The sequence below is a fragment of the Alosa alosa genome, chromosome 14, assembly GCF_017589495.1.
Source record: "Alosa alosa isolate M-15738 ecotype Scorff River chromosome 14, AALO_Geno_1.1, whole genome shotgun sequence".
Lineage (NCBI taxonomy): Eukaryota > Metazoa > Chordata > Actinopteri > Clupeiformes > Clupeidae > Alosa > Alosa alosa.
This window is the reverse complement of record NC_063202.1, coordinates 12176692-12196507: the sequence shown is the minus strand read 5'-3', so window position 1 is coordinate 12196507 and position 19816 is coordinate 12176692. Positions and strand designations below refer to the sequence as shown.

The 19816-nt window shown below is 46.9% G+C and overlaps 1 protein-coding gene across 1 annotated transcript; it reads left to right on the top strand.

Annotated features, from left to right (window-relative positions):
• The first annotated feature begins 738 nt into the window (after positions 1-738).
• On the top strand, positions 739-19746 carry znrd2 (zinc ribbon domain containing 2). Its single transcript, XM_048263691.1, is given in 6 exon segments — positions 739-842; positions 1230-1378; positions 1761-1845; positions 6398-6480; positions 6483-6686; positions 19699-19746. Coding segments are annotated over 6 exon segments (585 nt in total). The 5' UTR covers positions 739-826.
• Positions 19747-19816: the final 70 nt, after the last annotated feature.

Below are 19816 nucleotides of genomic sequence, written 5' to 3'. Positions count from 1 at the left end.
GAAATTACTCAACATTATTCTTAAAATATGAGTAACAGTGTTGTGTGGTTATGCTTGACACACTCACCTTTGATCTACTCATGGTTTTTGAAAATGGTTTGATGATGTTATTTCCTGTGTCCAATATGACATAATATGTTAACCCTTTGTCTGCCAGGCAAAAATAGTTTGGGTAACAGGGCTGTGTCTGCTTATTCGGTCACACAACTTTATGATTTAATATTCAAAATATGTTTATAATCAAAATAATTATGTTTACAGATACAATAGATACATGTCTTCAAAATACTGCAAAAGACAATAGGTTAAAGATTTATTTCAGATGTTAAATTTGATGTACAAGTTTGTCACCAGGAGGTGGAGACAGTAGAAGAAAAAAAAATGTAAGGGGTGTTCCACAGCTATTCAGTATTTTTAATCATGAAAAGGATCCACTTTTTTCCAACATATATATTTGCTTCATGGCAGTTTAATTGGCAGGTTAAGTGATTGTTTTGTTATTTTGGACATACATATTTTAAATATCAGTGGGGGACAGAAAATGCCCTCTAATCCTGGAATGTCCTGTATTCTTAAAACACAACTATTTAATGTAGCCCAGTGTTTATTGCGTTTATGTGTGTGTTAGTTTACAGTTTTAGGGACAATTTAAAGATAACAAGCAAGACACATGCTTTTGTTAAGGCCGCTACTCCCGCCCAGCAGATGGCGCAATGGTTCTTTGCTGAATTAAAGGGTGTCTCAGGACCCACCACAAAAGAATTGGCAGGAAGCGTGAGGTCCGACTGGAGCTGCTGTTAGGGGCTAGCAGAGACAAGTGATCAGCATGGCACTAAACGGAGGTAGGATGTTAATCAACCGTTGTTTTCAAAGTTCTCCCAGGTTGTGGTTTTAAGCGTTTGTCAATAGAAAACACCCCGTGCTGGAAGTTTATATTAAGTTAATAGACTGTTCTGTGTGAAAGGGCAAACTATTTATAGGATTGTCGCTTAGCGGGTGAATTGATGATCCCATACGTCAGTTAATGTTATGTTAGCCTGCTAGTTGTTTCACTCCTAGTTATGGGTATGGCTAACTTATACTTAACCAAAGATTTCTAATAATTAAACGTACTGTTTAGCCATAGCCTGTCCTACTTTTATATAAAACTAGAGCCTTTAGTACAAGTTGCATGTGCGTCTCACTACACTACCCCAAGATTCGTTAACGTTACTGGGTTGCTCTGTCAGATGACGACTACGACTGGGAGCCGCCGACGGAGGCCGAGATGAAGGTGCTCGAGGCGCAGCGCGAACGGCAGGACAAGATCAGCAAGTTGATGGGCGGCTATCTGCTCAAGGGCTACAAGATGCTGAGCGACTGCTGTCAGCAGTGCGCGGTGAGTCTCAGACTGGCGACGAACCTCACTGTGTAGGGTGGGACATGATAAACTTGTCGGGGAGTTTATCAGGAAGACCGTTATGTGGCGACATTATGTTTGGCCACTTACTTACAATTGATCTTGCACATGGAGCATATAGATAACAGGTGTTATCAGACCAACGTAAGCAGCTAAATGACAGGAGTCTGCCTTTTGCTTTTCAATCAGACATGAAGTCTGTTGTAGCGTCATCTCACTGCTGAAGACTGGGACAGAGGGCTTATTATTGCTACTGGCTGTGTGTGTGTGTGCACGCGCGTAGAGATAGTGTGTAATGGTCTTGGGCTTGTGTGTGTGTGTGTGTGTGTGTGTAATATTGGTCTTGGGCTTTGTCTCGCAGACAATTCTCCTGGAGGACCGACAGAAAAACCTCTACTGCGTGGCCTGCCAGGAACTGGACTCAGACGTGGATAAAGACAACCCAGGTGTGTGTGTGTGTGTGTGTGTGTGTGTGTGTGTGTGTGTGTGTGTTTATGTGTATGTGTGTGTCTCCTCTCTCCACGCCCAGTGACTGCAAGACTGTATGGGCACAAACTATTAGGGTTTCAGTGGAAGCGTTAATGCTAGTGTCTACTAGTATAAACGCTAGTAGACATACCCAAGTTCTATGCATTTATTTATGTTGTAAGACATGTGAAATAAATGAATGACACCGGCACTACGCACAAATTCATTTAAACTTAAACCGCACTTCCCTAATAACTTCTGACTAGTTCTCTTGTGTCAGTCATTGACCATAGCTAGAATGCTTTGAGAAAGCACATAGGAAAAAACACTGTTCACCAAGTCATGATGAGCTATTGGCGCTGCACAGCACCAGTTTGTGATGTTTACTGAGTGTAATCGTAGGTAATGTCATGTATGAAAACTAGTATTGTTAGGCAATGCTATATAATGAGTGTCAAGTCGAGTGCGGCAGCTGGGTTTAAGTGTCAGAGGTTAGGGGTGGGCCTTTGTTGTCACTAAGTGACTTGTCACTTTTGCATGGCCACACGGCACGAGGACAACAGGCTTTTCAAAAGTTCCCACCTTGGAACCAGTTTTTGAAAGTTAGCGTTTTTGGTCATCTAAAGCAAGGCCAAAACGATAACCAACTTTACCATTTTCACTTTCTGTATTAGAAGTCATTGTACTATCAACATGATTTCAAGATTTTATTTAAAGGTAAAAGATCTGCACTGTGTTGCTTTAAAGAAAATAAATAAAAGATATATATATATCGTGACGCATCATTATTAGGAAATAAAGAAAAGATGTGTATATATCGTGACGCATCATTATTAGGGAATAAATAAAAGATGTGTATACAGTGGGGAGAATAAGTATTTGAACCCATGCTAAAGTTGACTAACAAGAGGAATATAAAATCATCTGTTAGAAATTGATCTTAATGCCTTAATTAAAAAAATATATTTTCTTAGTGAATGAAGAATCTATCGTAAATAAATAAATGTTCTTCCTTAAATTACAGGGGCAATAAGTATTTGACCCCTATGTTAAATTCCCATAGAGGCAGGCAGATTTTTTTATTTTTAAAGGCCACTTATTTCATGGATCCAGGATACTATGCATCCTAATAAAGTTCCCTTGGCCTTTGGAATTAATAGCCCCACATCATCACATACCCTTCACCATACCTAGAGATTGGCATGGTGTGTTTTTCAGTAGGCCTATTAGCTGGTTTGATGCTCATTGAGTTCAATGCAAATCAAACCAGCTAATAGGCCTACTGAAAAACACATCAAAGCGGCCAAAGCGGAGCATCAAAAAGGCCAAGCACAACCACAAGCTAAGGATCGAGGATCACTTCAAGAACAACTCTGACCCCTGGTGCATGTGGCGCATGTGTTATTAATTAAGGCTCTTAAGGCTGCTGGCTCTTAAAGCATCTAATGCACTTAAGGCTGCTGGTTCTGTTGGCATCCTCGGACGTGTCCTCAGGGCCAGTGCTGTGCAGCTGAATGAGGTTTGGACTGACATATTTAACCCGTCACTAGCCCAGGCAGCTGCTTTAAAACCACCTCCATCGTGCGGGGCCAAAAACACTGCAACGAGCCTTAATAAATTCCGGTTGCACAGGCCGCCTTCTGTTAGGTTAGATTAGGGCCTTCTGTTAGGTTAGGGCAGCCGTGGCCTACTGGTTAGCACTTCGGACCTGTAACCGGAGGGTTGCCGGTTCGAACCCCGACCAGTAGGCACGGCTGAAGTGCCCTTGAGCAAGGCACCTAACCCCTCACTGCTCCCCGAGCGCCGCTGTTGATGCAGGCAGCTCACTGCGCCGGGATTAGTGTGTGCTTCATCTCACTGTGTGTACACTGTGTGCTGTGTGTGTGTTTCACTAATTCACGGATTGGGATAAATGCAGAGACCAAATTTCCCTCACGGGATCGAAAAAGAGTATATATACTTATACTTATACTTAGATAAGCTCACCTCCTCAACCCTCACCCTGAACACCGGCATACCACAGGGCTGTGAGCTCCTTTACTCCCTCTTCACACCTCATGCGTCCTTGCCTGTGGGTCATTCCACGTCAGTTCAACCAGGGCCCACGCACTTAGGTCTCAAAAAATTCTGAAAAAATTACCAGGTGTACCTATGTTACCCAGGAGACACACTGTAAAATTACTCTTATGTAAGATCAATACTTTCCAAGATACAGCCAGTTTTACAGGGGAAGGAGGGTTTCGATTTTGTCCAGCCTCTTTTTTTTGTCAAAGTTCAAAAGCCCACAGTGCAAGAACTAAACCATGTAGGAGGCTCAAATTTTGTATGGTGGTACATAAATAGGAATAGTATGTAGCAAAATTGTCACGTTTGGTCTGGATAATCCTGCATGGTCATAGCTGTCCCTTAAAGAGTTTTGGGCTGGGCTCTGTTTAAGTCTTCAGAAGACATATTTGTACTCAACATAGGCTCTTGATTTATTTTCCTTACTGAGATAAGTAGAAACACTCACAAAAAGCAATGAACAGAAAATAAATCCCTTCAGGGTCTGAACAGCAGACCTCACAAGTCTGAAAAATAATCATTTTCAGAGCACCCAAACACCTTGTGGGAATATACAAAGGTTTTTTAAATATGTTTTTCCTTATTCTCCATGATCCCTTCTTTTTTAAAACACCAATTTGACTTGTCTTATGCAAATCTTTCTTTTTTATTTTCCACCCTGAACATGGGCAAAATGCCCTATTGACATCAATATGTTTTATATAGAGTCACCACACTGCCACCTGTGGTTGTATAGAGTAACCTGTGGTAGCGCTATACAAAACATATTGATGTCAATGTTGCATTTTACCCATTTTGTCCAAAAATAATTCCATGGAAATGCATGGATTCCAGTTGCTGCTACTGGAAGCAACTGGAATCCATGCATTTCCACTGAATTATTTTTGGAATCTGATCCCTTGTCATTAAGGCTGTCACTTTTGTGAAAAAATCCCGTTCGATTTTTAAGACATAAGTGTTCATTGAATTGATTGTAAAATCGATTTTCTATGTCTAAAGATGTTTCCATTTTCAACGCCAAATATAGGCCAATCCATGGACAACTAACAGGCATTAGGGCGAACGTAAAGAGGGTGCTAGAAGACGCACAGGTCAGCATTATTTCTGATGATTTATTGGTGTGAAGTTTCGTGCGCAATGACAAACAGGAGTGCAACATTCTCGAAAAACAATAAGCAGAGTGGACTGCCATAACATCAGTGAAAAACATTAGCCTACTGCAGGCTTCAACGTGGCTGTGTTTACGATTAAAAATGTCAAACAAATTTTGCCTACATACTGTAGGAACTCACGACTGCACGGTGCATACCGCTTTGTCCTTCTTCATAGTTTGATCTACCCAAAACCCGAAGTGCTTCCATCAAACTTTTGGCAAAACACCAGCAGCACAGCAGCTGATTGAAACCGCTGTTTCCGGTGCGTGAAATTGGTGGGAATTTTCTTTTTAGCTTTCGCAATGCCTACTGCACTTTCGGAATTCTTTATTTTCTTTTTCTGCTTGTTTGTGGGTTTTGTTACATCCATCTTTTTTATTCCCTATTTGAGTTTTCGAAACTTGTGTTGGTTGGTCCAAATGATTGTGCAAACGATTTTCGAACGTAAAGTGACCGCCCTACTCGGGTTAACCCCTCTTCTACTGCACTTTTTACCCCCCCATAAATGCACAAATAGGCTGACACCAGACTTTTCGACTTTTAGACACTCGTCTTATCGTGACTAAATTCAAGATGGCAGCGAACGAATGGTAAACTGTCTGTATAAATCGTCTTGCAAATAAACTACCAGTGCTTTTTCAAAGTTCTCAATGTCTCGTTTTAATGTCAAGGCCCTCGGAAGTCTACCAATGAAGTATGGAGCTACTTTGAGCCTCGTTAATGGTGTAAAACAGTGATTTATTTGCATGGCCAGGCCGATGCCCAAGGCACCCCCATCGAAAAACTGTTGGTAGCATCGGCTAACTATCGCCAGATTTCTAAATGCAGGGGACAAGCCGAGATGAGCTATGAGACATACGTTCACACTCGGTATCATGTTTCAACACACTTTAGGTCAATATCACACCGGAATTCTCCTTTAACCAAGAACATAACCTGCTCGGAGTAGGTTTGAGATGCAGCGTAAATTGCCATGGCAGCATACCTCGGTTAAAACCTATCCACCTTTCGTAGTACGGGTTAATCAGGAAGTTACGCCACACGTGATCAAGTTACTCTCAAAGTTACCCAGATAAGCCAGTAACCCCACTTCGTAGTACAGGCCCCTGGTTAGAGGCAAACTGTATTTTGTTGTCTCTGTACTTGTACTCTGCACAATGACAACAAAGTTGAATCTGATCTAATGTGTTTTGTTTGTTTGTGTGTTTGGTTGTTGGCATTCTCTCAGGTGTGCATCTGGCACTCTCTTTATGTGCACATGTGGATGTGATTTACCTGCCCTCTCAGGTGTGTGTTTGTCCTCCCCCTGCAGCCCTGAACGCACAGGCGGCCCTCTCCCAGGTGCGTGAGCGTCAGTTGGCGAGCCAGCCGTGTCTGCAGTCCAACGGGAAGCGGACCCCTGCCCCTCCAGCGGCACCACGCGGCCCATCCGCACGCTGCCCAGACCGGAGCACTGCGAGGGGGCTGCGTCCGGACTCAGAGTCCCAGCGGGAGCCACCGCCGGCTGGCCATCCACCACCACCACCCCCCCTGCCCCTGCCCCTGCCCCTGCCCTCGCCCCTGCCCTTCCCCACCCCGCTGCCGCCCCTGCCCCTGCCCCTGCCCCTGCCCCTGCCCCTGCCCCTGCCCCTGCCCCTGCCCCTGCCCCTGCCCCTGCCCCTGCCCCTGCCCCTGCCCCTGCCCCTGCCCCTGCCCCTGCCCCTGCCCCTGCCCCTGCCCCTGCCCCTGCCCCTGCCCCTGCCCCTGCCCCTGCCCCTGCCCCTGCCCCTGCCCCTGCCCCTGCCCCTGCCCCTGCCCCTGCCCCTGCCCCTGCCCCTGCCCCTGCCCCTGCCCCTGCCCCTGCCCCTGCCCCTGCCCCTGCCCCTGCCCCTGCCCCTGCCCCTGCCCCTGCCCCTGCCCCTGCCCCTGCCCCTGCCCCTGCCCCTGCCCCTGCCCCTGCCCCTGCCCCTGCCCCTGCCCCTGCCCCTGCCCCTGCCCCTGCCCCTGCCCCTGCCCCTGCCCCTGCCCCTGCCCCTGCCCCTGCCCCTGCCCCTGCCCCTGCCCCTGCCCCTGCCCCTGCCCCTGCCCCTGCCCCTGCCCCTGCCCCTGCCCCTGCCCCTGCCCCTGCCCCTGCCCCTGCCCCTGCCCCTGCCCCTGCCCCTGCCCCTGCCCCTGCCCCTGCCCCTGCCCCTGCCCCTGCCCCTGCCCCTGCCCCTGCCCCTGCCCCTGCCCCTGCCCCTGCCCCTGCCCCTGCCCCTGCCCCTGCCCCTGCCCCTGCCCCTGCCCCTGCCCCTGCCCCTGCCCCTGCCCCTGCCCCTGCCCCTGCCCCTGCCCCTGCCCCTGCCCCTGCCCCTGCCCCTGCCCCTGCCCCTGCCCCTGCCCCTGCCCCTGCCCCTGCCCCTGCCCCTGCCCCTGCCCCTGCCCCTGCCCCTGCCCCTGCCCCTGCCCCTGCCCCTGCCCCTGCCCCTGCCCCTGCCCCTGCCCCTGCCCCTGCCCCTGCCCCTGCCCCTGCCCCTGCCCCTGCCCCTGCCCCTGCCCCTGCCCCTGCCCCTGCCCCTGCCCCTGCCCCTGCCCCTGCCCCTGCCCCTGCCCCTGCCCCTGCCCCTGCCCCTGCCCCTGCCCCTGCCCCTGCCCCTGCCCCTGCCCCTGCCCCTGCCCCTGCCCCTGCCCCTGCCCCTGCCCCTGCCCCTGCCCCTGCCCCTGCCCCTGCCCCTGCCCCTGCCCCTGCCCCTGCCCCTGCCCCTGCCCCTGCCCCTGCCCCTGCCCCTGCCCCTGCCCCTGCCCCTGCCCCTGCCCCTGCCCCTGCCCCTGCCCCTGCCCCTGCCCCTGCCCCTGCCCCTGCCCCTGCCCCTGCCCCTGCCCCTGCCCCTGCCCCTGCCCCTGCCCCTGCCCCTGCCCCTGCCCCTGCCCCTGCCCCTGCCCCTGCCCCTGCCCCTGCCCCTGCCCCTGCCCCTGCCCCTGCCCCTGCCCCTGCCCCTGCCCCTGCCCCTGCCCCTGCCCCTGCCCCTGCCCCTGCCCCTGCCCCTGCCCCTGCCCCTGCCCCTGCCCCTGCCCCTGCCCCTGCCCCTGCCCCTGCCCCTGCCCCTGCCCCTGCCCCTTGTGTGTTGGGGCAGATTCTGCTTAGTAGGTGCTAGCACTACTTAGCAGAATGGTCAAATAAACAGTTAAAGACTACTTCTGCATATGCCACCAAACTAAATCAAGAGTTCAGGGTTCCCATGGGTCATGGAATTTCTGGAATATCATGGAATTTCTAGAAAGTCTATTCCAGACATGGAATGTCAGGGAATTTGATCATTTTTGGAGCAAAGTCATGGAATATCAGGGAATTCAGTTTAAAATGTACTTGCCAGAATACATTAATACAAATGTATTCCCACACAGAATTGGTGTATACCTGGTTATTAGCTTCACAGCTTGCTTGAGTAGCCCAACTGTGTTTGTTCATTACCTATTTAATCATCTCCCGTTCTGAAAAAGATTCTTGACCTCCATGCGGGTCCTCTGAAATCATTGGTCGGTATATTGTACTATTTATTTTATAGTAAGTCATGGAAATTCAGATTTTTTTGTCAGGGAAAAGTAATGGAGTTTTACATTTGACTTAGAGTGGGAACCTTGAGAGTTAAAGCCACACAAACCTGTCCTTTACACAAGCCATCCAGGATATGAAGTTCTTCAAGGAACGTCGTTTGGCACTGCCGCCCCCACACCCACGACAATCCAGACTATTTTAATCTGTGGTCCCCCCATGGTGGAACGATCTGCTACTTTCCTCTCCTCCCTCCCCTACTTCCTTCATCTCTCTCTTCCCCCCTCTACCTCCTCCATCTCCTCTTTCCTCCTCTACTTCCTTCCTCTACCTCCTTCATCTCCCCCTCTTCCCTCCCCTACCTCCTTCATCTCCCTCTCTTCGCTCTCCTCCTTCCTCTACTTCCTTTATCTCCCTCTCTTCTCTCCTTCCTTCTCCACTTTCTCCTACCACACTTTGACTAGTACTTGTAACATCTGCACTCTTATCCTCTAGTAATAGTACTGTCAGATGCGTAGTAATTCCTAGCTAAGGTCTCCACTGCACTGCAGCTTGAATGTTTTTCTCGCTGTAAATCGCTTTGGACAAAAGCATCTGCTAAACGAATGAGTGTCAGTATCATGCCATTTATGTACAATGGGCAAAATGTCTTCCATGTAATACAAAAACACAACGTACAAACTGGAATATTCTGATAGCTTTCATATCATATCACTTAGCTTAGCACGTCCAGAGGATCTGATTCGTCAATATTTATATTTATAATAATTATATTTCGAGCTATCCATATTTTGGTATTTAATACATCTGCACTACATGTGTCTCTGCTGTTGTACAAAGTATGACCCAAAAACCTGGTCAGTTCCTTCCTTCACTAGAAGAGGGCAGTGGAGAGCTGTGCCCGTCTTGGAGGTCTGAGGTCACTCAAGCCAAGAGATGGTCACTCGGTCGCCCTGCTGAGGCATATGAAATATTAAAGACCTCTATAGGGTCAGCACAATGGCCGCTCTGTCTGAAACCATTCTCTACAAGAGTCACACTTTTACACTTGCACTGCTGATACAGATTGTGTACACATGTGTGTGTGTGTGTGTGTGTGTGTGTGTGTGTGTTTGTGTTTGTAAGTATATATTCTCTTTTGATCCCGTGAGGGACATTTGGTCTCTACATTTGTGTGTGAGTGAGTGAGTGTGTGTAGGTCTGTGTGTGTGTGTGTGTGTGTGTGTTTGTAAGTAAGTAAGTATACACTGTGTGCAAAATTATTAGGCAAGTTGTATATCTGAGGATTAATTGTATTTTTGAACAAATACAATGAGCTCAGTCAATCAAAAATGTTAATAAACCTCAAACCTGAATATTTAAGAAAGGGAAAGTGAGTTTTGGCTTTCTCAGGAGAAAATCTATGTGTGCAGAATTATTAGGCAACTATTGGTGTGCAGAATTATTATGCAACTAAATAAAAAACTAAAATTTTCCCACTCCACTTGTTTATTTTCATTTCCTAGAGTAAGAATAAAAAATAAACAACTCAAAATGTACAAATAAACACTTCATGAAATATTCAGTGACCAATGTAGCCACTATTCTTTTCAATAACTGTCATGAGCCTTCCATCCATGGAGTCTGTTAATTTCTTGATCTGTTGATGATGAACATTTTGTCCAGCAACAACTACAGCCTCCCAAATGCTGTTCAAAGGGGTGTATTGTCTTCCCTCACTGTAAATCTCACATTTAAGAAGGGTCCACAAGTTCTCAATGGGTTTAGGTCAGGTGAAGAAGGGGGCCATGTCATTATTCTGTCATCTTTAAAGCCTTTGCTGGCTAGCCATGCAGTGGAGTACTTGGATGCATGTGATGGAGCATTGTCCTGCATAAAAATCATGGCCTTCTTGAAGGATGTAGATTTTTCTGTACCACTGCTTGAAGAAAGTATCTTCTAAAAACTGGCAGTAGCTTTGGGAGTTGATTTTAAGTCCATCTTTAACCCGAAAAGGTCCAACTAGCTCATCCTTAACAATAGCAGCCCATACCAGTACCCCACCTCCACGTTACTGGCGTCTGACTAAGTGGAGCTCTGTACCCATTAGTGATCCAGCCACGGGTCCATCCGTCTTGTCCGTCATGAATCACTCTTATCTCATCTGTCTATAAAACCGTTGAAAAATCTGTCTCCAGATATTTCTTGGCCCAGTCTTGACGTTAAACTTATGAGTCTTAAGTGGTAGTCGTGTTTCAGCCTTCCTTACCTGGGCCATGTCTCTGAGCACTGAACACCTTGAACTTCTGGACACTCCAGGTAGGTTGCATTTCTGGAATAAGGCCGCACTGGATGTCAATGGGTTCCTGGTAACTTCATGTTTAATTATTCTCACGTCTCTAGCAGTTATTCTGCGCCTTTTTTCTCCACATGTTTCTTGCAACCCTTTTGACTATTTGCAACAAAACGTTTGATTATTCTGTGATCACGCCTCAATATCTTTGCTTCTTCAAGAGTGCTGCATCCCTGTGAAAGGCATTTTAATTTTTTTTGCTTTTCAGAGTCTGTTAAATCTCTTTTTTGGCCCATTTTGTCTGAGGTAAAGAAGCTGCCTAATAATTATTCACACCTTGATTGTAGAGTGTTGATCACTTTAGGCCACACCCTCCCTCATTACACAAATACACATCAACTGATGATGCATAAATCCAATTAGCAGTCAGGTTTATATAGGTTGGAGTTGGAAATATGCATAAAAATTATGATAAGGTAAAAATACTCACTTGCCTAATAATTGTGCACACGGTGTATATTCTCTTTTAATCCCGTGAGGGAAATTTGGTCTCTGCATTTGTGTGTGTGAGTGAGTGTGTGTAGGTGTGTATGTGTGTGTGTATGTGTGTGTGTTGTGTGTGTGAGTGAGTGAGTGTGAGAGAGAGTCCACATGAAACTTTACCTTTCCGGGTCTGTGTGTGTGTGTGTTTGTGTCTTTTGCATAGTGTACATCTGGAAATTCCTGAATTTATCATGTTATGTTGTGTGTGTGTGTCTGAGGCAGCAGCCATGAGCTGTTTGTTTGAGTGTGTGTTACAGGCACCAGTGACATCAGAGGAAAAAGGCTCAGTGTCAACATCCCTGGATATCCAAAAAGAGCTGATTCCAGGAGGTCAAAGTTTACGGTTTGCGGAGCTGGAGGAGCGAGGGGCTGCCGGGTCAGACTCCCCTGGACTCCGTGGGTCAGGTGACGCATGCGGACAGTTATGGTGACTGAGAGAAGAACTGCTCTTCACCTGAAGGGGGCGCTGAAGGAGTCATGATGCCTGCTGACCCACCTGGGTCTGATTACACTGATTACACACAGCTTCCCACAGCACAGTGGAGGCTTCCTCATGAGTGTGTGTGTGTGTGTGTGTGTGTGTGTGTGTGTGTGTGTGTGTGTGTGTGTGTGTGTGTGTGTGTGTGTGTGTGTGTGTGTGTGTGTGTGTGTGTGTGTGTGTGTGTGTGCGTGTGTGTATGTGCATGTGTGTGCATGGGTCAACAAACGGCTCCTTGACCTCAACTCGCTCATGCAGCAGGGATCAAGAGGTTGCCAGTCCCGCATGCCCATGTCCAGTTGTACCCTCCTCATGATCCAGCGTGGAGGCCAGTCCCGCATGCCCATGTCCAGTTGTACCCTCCCTATGATCCAGTAGTACTCCATGATCCAGCGTGGAGGCCAGAGCCCCACGACAACGGACAGGAACCATCACACACAAACCTGTGAGACTTCACTGTTTTATTCACGGCCTGTGCCATCAATGGCACTTTTGGACACATACAACACTTTTGTTCACTCACGTTGCACAATGCACACTCTTGTCCATGGCCTATACTGTAGGTTACAGGCAAATCGACACTTGGGTTTGTTTGGTGCAATTTCTGGTATTTTTTAACATATAACACATGGCTTGCCTGTATTTAAGTTTATAATACAATAAATTGTATTAACCAACACGGTTGGATTTCTGTGCATTGGAATATTGCCATGCATGTGGCTATGCAGCTGCAAACTACAGCCCATCAACTGTTTGCCTGCCATAGAGGTTCATAGGCCATTTGTATGTCCTTGAATGGCAGCCTAAATGATAATCAGACATTCAGATGCAATGCAATGCAATGCAAGTATCTATGTCAGCTTCAAGTATTACGCACAATAGCCAACGTGACTTTCTTTGGCCTAAATGTGCGCTTTGTGAGGAATCAGGCTTGTTTACACCATGTTCCAAATTATTATACAATTTTTTAATTTTTCAATTAAACTCATGGATGGTATTGTGTCTCAGGGCTCTTTGGATCATTGAAATCAATCTCAGACATCTGTGATAATTAGTTTGCCAGGTAAGCCCAATCAAAAGAAAACTACTTAAGAAGGATGTTCCACATTATTAAGCATGCCACAGGTTTCAAACAATATCAAAGTCAAAGTCAAAGTCTGCTTTATTGTCAATTTCTTCACATGTCAAGACATGCAAAGAGATCGAAATTGCGTTTCCTACTATCCCACGGTGGAGACAAGACATATTTTACCAATTAGGTCCACAGACAAACATAACATTCAAGTAAACAATATAAAAAGTAAAAATAAGAAGGCACATACAATGAAGAAATAAGAGCAGCAAAATTTGGTAGAAATTGTGCAATTGTGCATACAGTAGACAGTCAATATAATAGTGCAAAAGTCAGGCCAATAAATGGCTGAGGTAGTTTTGTTTGACCTAAGTATGCAAGTGGCATAGTGGTGCAAGTTATGTAAGAGCAGCAGAAGTGTGTTCAGAAGTGTTCAGGACAACAGGACAACAACAACAAGTTGCAAGTGTGCAAGTGTACAAGTGGAGTAGTGCAGTGGAGTAGTGCAAGGCAGCCATTGTGGGTCTAAAATTCCAGGATGTTATGTAGCTGAGGGGTGGAGGGGGGAGAGTTCAGGATCCTAACAGCCTGGTGTATGAAGCTGTTGGTGAGTCTGGTGGTGCGGGGGGCGCAGGCTTCTGTACCTCTTCCCAGAGGGCAGTAGATCAAACAAATTGTGAGCGGGGTGACTTGCATCACTCACAATTTTGGTCACTTCTATGGGTGAGGTGGGAGGTGTAAATGTCCTTCAGGGAGGGGAGAAGCACCAATAATCCTTCCAGCTGTGTTCAATATGCTGCAGGGCTTTCCTGTTGTATTCAGTGCAGCTTCAGCCCACACAGCGATACAGCTGGAGAGGAGGCTCTCAATGGTGCCTCGGTAGAATGTGGTCATGATGGCTGGTGGAGCACTTGCTCACCTGAGTTTCGCTTAGGAAGTACAGGCGGCTGAGCTTTCTTAGCCAGTGATGCAGTGTTGGTGGTCAGGAGAGGTCTTCACTGATGTGCACCCCCAGGAATTTGGTGCTGCTCACTCTCTCCACCACAGCACCGTCGATGGTCAGTGGCAGGTGTTGGGTGTGACCTCTCAGGAAGTCAACAACAATCTCCTTGGTCTTGCTGACGTTCAGCAGGAGGTTGTTGTCCCTGCACTGCGTGGTCAGAAGGTCGGCCTCCAACCTGTATTGAGTCTCGTAAGCCCTTGGTGATGAGACCCACCAAAGTTAATGTGTCGTCAGCAAATTTCACTATGTGGTTGTTGCTGTAGGTTGCAGTGCAGTCATCGTCAGCAGGGTGAAGAGCAGCGGACTGAGCACGCAGCCTTGGGGGCCCCTGTGCTCAGTGTGATGCTGCTTGAGATATTATTTGCCAACACATACTACTTGAGGCCTCTGACAGAGGAAGTCCAGTAGCCAGTTGCAGAGGTAGGTACTGAGTCCCAGTTTGTCAAGTTTGCAGATGAGTTGTTGTGTTGAATGCAGAGCTGAAGTCTATAAACAGCAATCTCACATATGAGTCTCTTTTTCCAGGTGGGTGAGGGCTGGGTGGAGGGCAGAGCAGATTGCATCCTCTGTGGACCGTTTGGCTCGGTATGCAAACTGGAAGGGGTCCAGGGTGGGGGGGGAGAATGGATTTGATGTGTGACATGACAAGCGCTCAAAGCATTTCATGATGATGGGTGTCAGTGCCACGGGCGGTAGTCATTGAAGCAGGATGGAGCAGTTTTCTTGGCACAGGTATGATGGTGGCAGCTTTGAAACATGATGGGGCGATGGCTTTGCTTCAGGGAAGTGTTAAAGATGTCTGTGAAGACATCCTTAAGCTCCTCAGCGCAGTCCTTCAGCGCCCGACCTGGGATGTTGTCTGGGCCTGTTGCCTTACGGGTGTTGATAGCAGCAAGTGTCCTCTTCACGCAATATGGGAAAGAAAAAGGATCTCTCTGCTGCTGAAAAGCGTGAAATTGTGCACTACCTTGGACAAGGTATGAAAACATTGGATATTTCCCTGAAAACGTATGTGTGATCATTATATTGTAGAATATATATAAAAGATATTTGTCACTGATTCAGAGCACAGGCGGGTTTGTGCAGACAAAGGCATAATAAGGAAGGTTTCTGCCAGACAAATTCATATGATTAAGAGAGCAGCTGCTAAAATGCCATTGCAAAGCAGCAAACAGGTATTTGAAGCCGCTGGTGCCTCTGGAGTCCCGCGAACCTCAAGGTGTAGGATCCTGAAGACATTTGCAAGTGTGCATAAACCTACTATTCAGCCACCCCTAAACAATGCTCACAAGCAGAAACGGTTGCAGTGGGCTCAGAAATACATGAAGACTAATTTTCAGTTTTGTTTACGGATGAGTGCCGTGCAACCCTAGATGGTCCAGATGGATGGAGTAATGGATGGTTGGTGAATGGCCACCATGTCCCAACAAGGCTAAGGCGTCAGCAAGGAGGTGGCGGAGTCATGTTTTGGACCAGAATCCTGGGGAGAGAGCTGGTAGGGCCCTTTAGGGTCCCTGATGGTATGAAAATGACCTCGGCAAAGTATGTAGAGTTTCTGACTGACCAATTTCTTCCGTGGTACAAAAAGAAGAACTGTGCCTTCCGTAGCAAAATCATCTTTATGCATGACAATGTACCATCTCATGCTGCAAAGAATACCTCTGGGTCATTGGCTGCTATGGGCATAAAAGGAGAGAAACTCATGGTGTGGCCCCCATCTTCCTCTGACCTCAACCCTACTGAGAACCTTTGGAGCATCATCAAGCTAAAGATCTATGAGGGTGGGAGGCAGTTCACATCCAAGCAGCAGCTCTGGGAGGCTATTCTGACATTCTGGCAGCTCTGGGAGGCTATTCTGCAAAGACATTAAAGTAGAAACTCTCCAAGAACTTACAAGTTCAATGGATGCAAGAATTGTGAAGGTGATATCAATGAAGGGGTGTGCATGTTTGTGTGCATGTATGTGTGCATGTATGTGTTTGGAACCATATGTTTCTGTATGTGTGTGTATGTGTGTGTGTGTGTGTTTCATGTGTTTCTATGTTCTGCTTCGTATGGACCACATCCTCTCAGAGCTGCTTCTCCAAAAGTCAGTGGTTTCCCTGGTTTCCCAAGATGCATTTCCTTAAACACTCTGTCAGCCCCTAACTGTCCTTCTCTGCCCTTCTCTACCCCTAACTGCCCCGTAATCCCCTAACAACCCCTCTCTACCCTGTCATACACTAACTGCCCCTCTTATCCCTTAACTGCCCCTCTCATCCCCTGCCCCTAACTGCCCACTCAGCTCTTACCTTGAGCTCTGGACAACACCATCCAGCCCTGGACACAATGTGTGAGAGTATGCGTATGCTGGTGTGTCTATGTTGTGTGTGAGTGTGTGTATGATGTGTGAGAGTATGCGTGTGCTGGTGTGTGTATGTTTTGTGTGAGTGTGTGTATGATGTGTGAGAGTGTATGTATCTGTGACTGTGTCTATGCTGGTGTGTGTATGATGTGTGAGAGTATGTGTGTGCTAATGTGTGTATCGCGGGACCCAATCCCAATGCAGGCTGCAGCTCATTAGTGTGTGTGTGTGTGTGTGTGTGTGTGTGTGATTTCCAGAGTCCAGTATGAAAATGTGTGTTTAGCTGGTAGGAGAACAGAGCCGCTCCAGCATTGCATCACTTCCTGTTTTTGACGTCATTAGCACCTAAACTGATGCTGATGAGTGGTGACCTTCGGCCCAAATGTCCACATGACTCAGAGTCCAGTCGGGGTCAGAGTGCTGGACAACAACTCAACTCTCACTTCTCATTCATGCCGCACCATCTGTCTGTCTGCCTGTCTGTCTGTCTGTTGGTCTGTCTGTCTGCCTGTCTGTTCACTTTCAGAAGAGGACAATCACTTCCTCCTTATGTGAACATCATGGGATCACTCAGGAATTCCTCTTCCTACCTTCCTCAACGAAAACAGTATCCTTGAAAAATTCCAATCAGGTTTTAGATCAAATCACAGAAACGGCTCTAGTAAAAATAGTCAATGATCTCAGACTGGCTACTGACTCAAACAAAGTCTCAATCCTTATTCTTCTGGATTTGAGTGCGGCATTTGACACCATTGATCGTAGCATCCTAATTTACCGCCTTGCGAAGTGGGTGGGTCTCTCTGATAATGCTCTAAACTGGTTTCAAACCTAGATTACTGGCAGAGATTTTTATATCAGTCTAGGAGATCATGTATCTGAAAAACATGACTTGCCTTTTGGTGTGGCCCAGGGGAGCTGCCTTGGTCCCCTGCTATTTTCCCTATATATGCTTCCGTTGGGAAACGTCATAAGTCAGCATAATGTAAACTTCCACAGCTACGCAGATGACACCCAATTGTATATTTCTGTGGAGCCAACTAACCCAGATGGCCTTTGCTCCCTCATTGCATGCCTAACCTCCATTAATCAGTGGATGAGCAAAAATGTTTTGAAACTAAATGATGACAAAACAGAGGTACTTTTGATTGGACCAAAACTAAAGCGAGATATTGTTCTGTCAGTAATCTGGGGAACTTGGCGCACCAGGTCAAACCAAAAGTAACAAGCCTCGGTGTCATCTTAGATGCAGAGTTAAGTTTTAAGCCCCATATCAGTAAAGTTACTCAGGCAGCCTATTTCCACCTGAGAAACATTGCCAAAGTGCGGCCCTTTTTAACTCAACAAGATGCAGAAACTAATTCACGCCTTTATCACCAGCAGGTTAGACTACTGCAATGCACTTCTCACTGGTCTTACCAAAAAACATCTAAAGAAATTGCCACTCATACAGAACTCTGCGGCTAAACTTTTAACTAAGACCAAGAAGAGAGAACACATCACCCCTGTGTTGACTGAACTGCACTGGCTACCTATTTCCTATAGAATTGATTTTAAGGTTATGTTAATGACTTACAAAGCTCTGAATGGCATAGCACCTTCATATATCTCTGAGCTTTTAATATCTTATCAACCACAAAGGAAACTTAGATCATCCAATTCTAATCTTTTAATCGTACCCAAAGTGCTCCACAAACAAAGTGGAGAAGCTGCTTTTATCCATTATGCCCCCAAACTATGGAACACCCTGCCTCTGTTCATCAAGCAGGCGAGCTCAGTAAATATGTTTTAAAAAGATCTGAAAACATACCTGTACAGGAAAGCTTTTAGTTAACTCATCTTATCCTGTAGACTACCTTTTCAGATTATTCTACATCTGCTGCTATTGGAGGGCGCAGCCAGCCAGAAGCAGATGGGCTCCCCCTATTAAGTCAGGTTCTGCTCAAGGTTTCTTCCTGGAATATGGGAGTTTTTCCTTGCCACAGTTGCCATATGGCGTGCTTGTGGGGGGAAAGGGGTTAAGGCTGCCAGTCTTATGACATGTTATTTTCTATATTTTTTATATGTTGCTGAGTGAACCATAAACGGCCCCAGCAATGAAGAAAAGTGATTGATAATGACTGACTGACTATTATTGTGTTAAATGCTTCAAATGTAAAGTACTTTGAGCTGCATTCTGTGTATGAAAGGTGCTATACAAATAAAGCTTATTATTATAGAGGTGTCCACTGCTTCAGAGATGCCAGGCCTGAGAGGTGTTGATCAAGTGAGGGTTGGGGCGGGGGGCATGACGGGATATCACGTGTGTTTCATGATGTACTTATTCCTGGTGGTGAGTCTGGGCCATTGTGATCATAGAGCCGTCGTCCCGCAGATCTGATCAGGGAGGTGATCAGTGATCAGTGAGAGTATTAGTGGCCACAGGCTGAACGACTTCCTCAACTTCTGAAGATAAGCTGCTGACCCTGAGGAAGATCACACACACACACACACACACACACACACACACACACACACACACACACACACACACACTCACAGCCTCTTTCTCTCCCTCTTCGGTCCTGCCCGGGGTCTTCATTTTCTGCCACTCCTAATATCTGAATGGGGCCCCTCAGTCAAATAACACGTGTCACACTATGTGTGATAATCATGCTTTGTAATTGCCATCTTTTCACATCGAGATACCTTAAATCCATTTCCACAAAACTCGCCAGAAGTCACCATTTAAGGGGTTATTTTTCTAAAAAAAAAATTCCGGGGGTGGCATGACCCCGGACCCCCCTACTATTACTGAGTTACTAACTTTCTAAGGTGGGAAGGGGGGCCCTTTTCATGTCTGTGCCCAGGGGCCCAGGTGGTTTATAATCCGTCCATGCTCTGTACTGAACACTGATGTATGGGAGTGTACTATGAGGGTATTGTGAAGGCAGGTGTGTGTGTGTGTGTGTGTGTGTGTGTGTGTGTGTGTGTGTGCGCATGTGCGTGCGTGCGTGCGTGCGTGTGTGTGCCACAAGTCCACTTGTCATAAATCCCTCTTCTACAGCTATTAAATAATCCACATATAATCATCACAGGAACATACAAAAACATGTATTTACATTTACAATTATTCAGTTAGCAGACACCTTTATCCAAAGCCACTTACAGAATGAGGAATAACATTCAAGCGTTCAGGAATTAGGGCTACTGCATCAGTTAATACTACTAAAGGATAGTGTCTGTTGTTGTTTGTTGTGATTTCTCCAAATACTTGTTTCTGTTGAGCTCCCGGTAAGAATGTAGCATCATTAAGCCGCTTGTCTTTGTTTTCCATTATTGCTAGTTAATTCCAGATGTGGCGGGCAGCGATGTGGCCAGAGGTGTCGCCCGTTTTACTGTGCTGTTTTGAAGGAGCACGTGTTCCCACAGATGAATCTGTACCCCAGTGACCGTGAGTAACCTCGGACCGGCGCACGCAGACGCGCACTGCTATAAAGAGTCTCCGTGAGGGGGATGCTGCTTCTTCTCG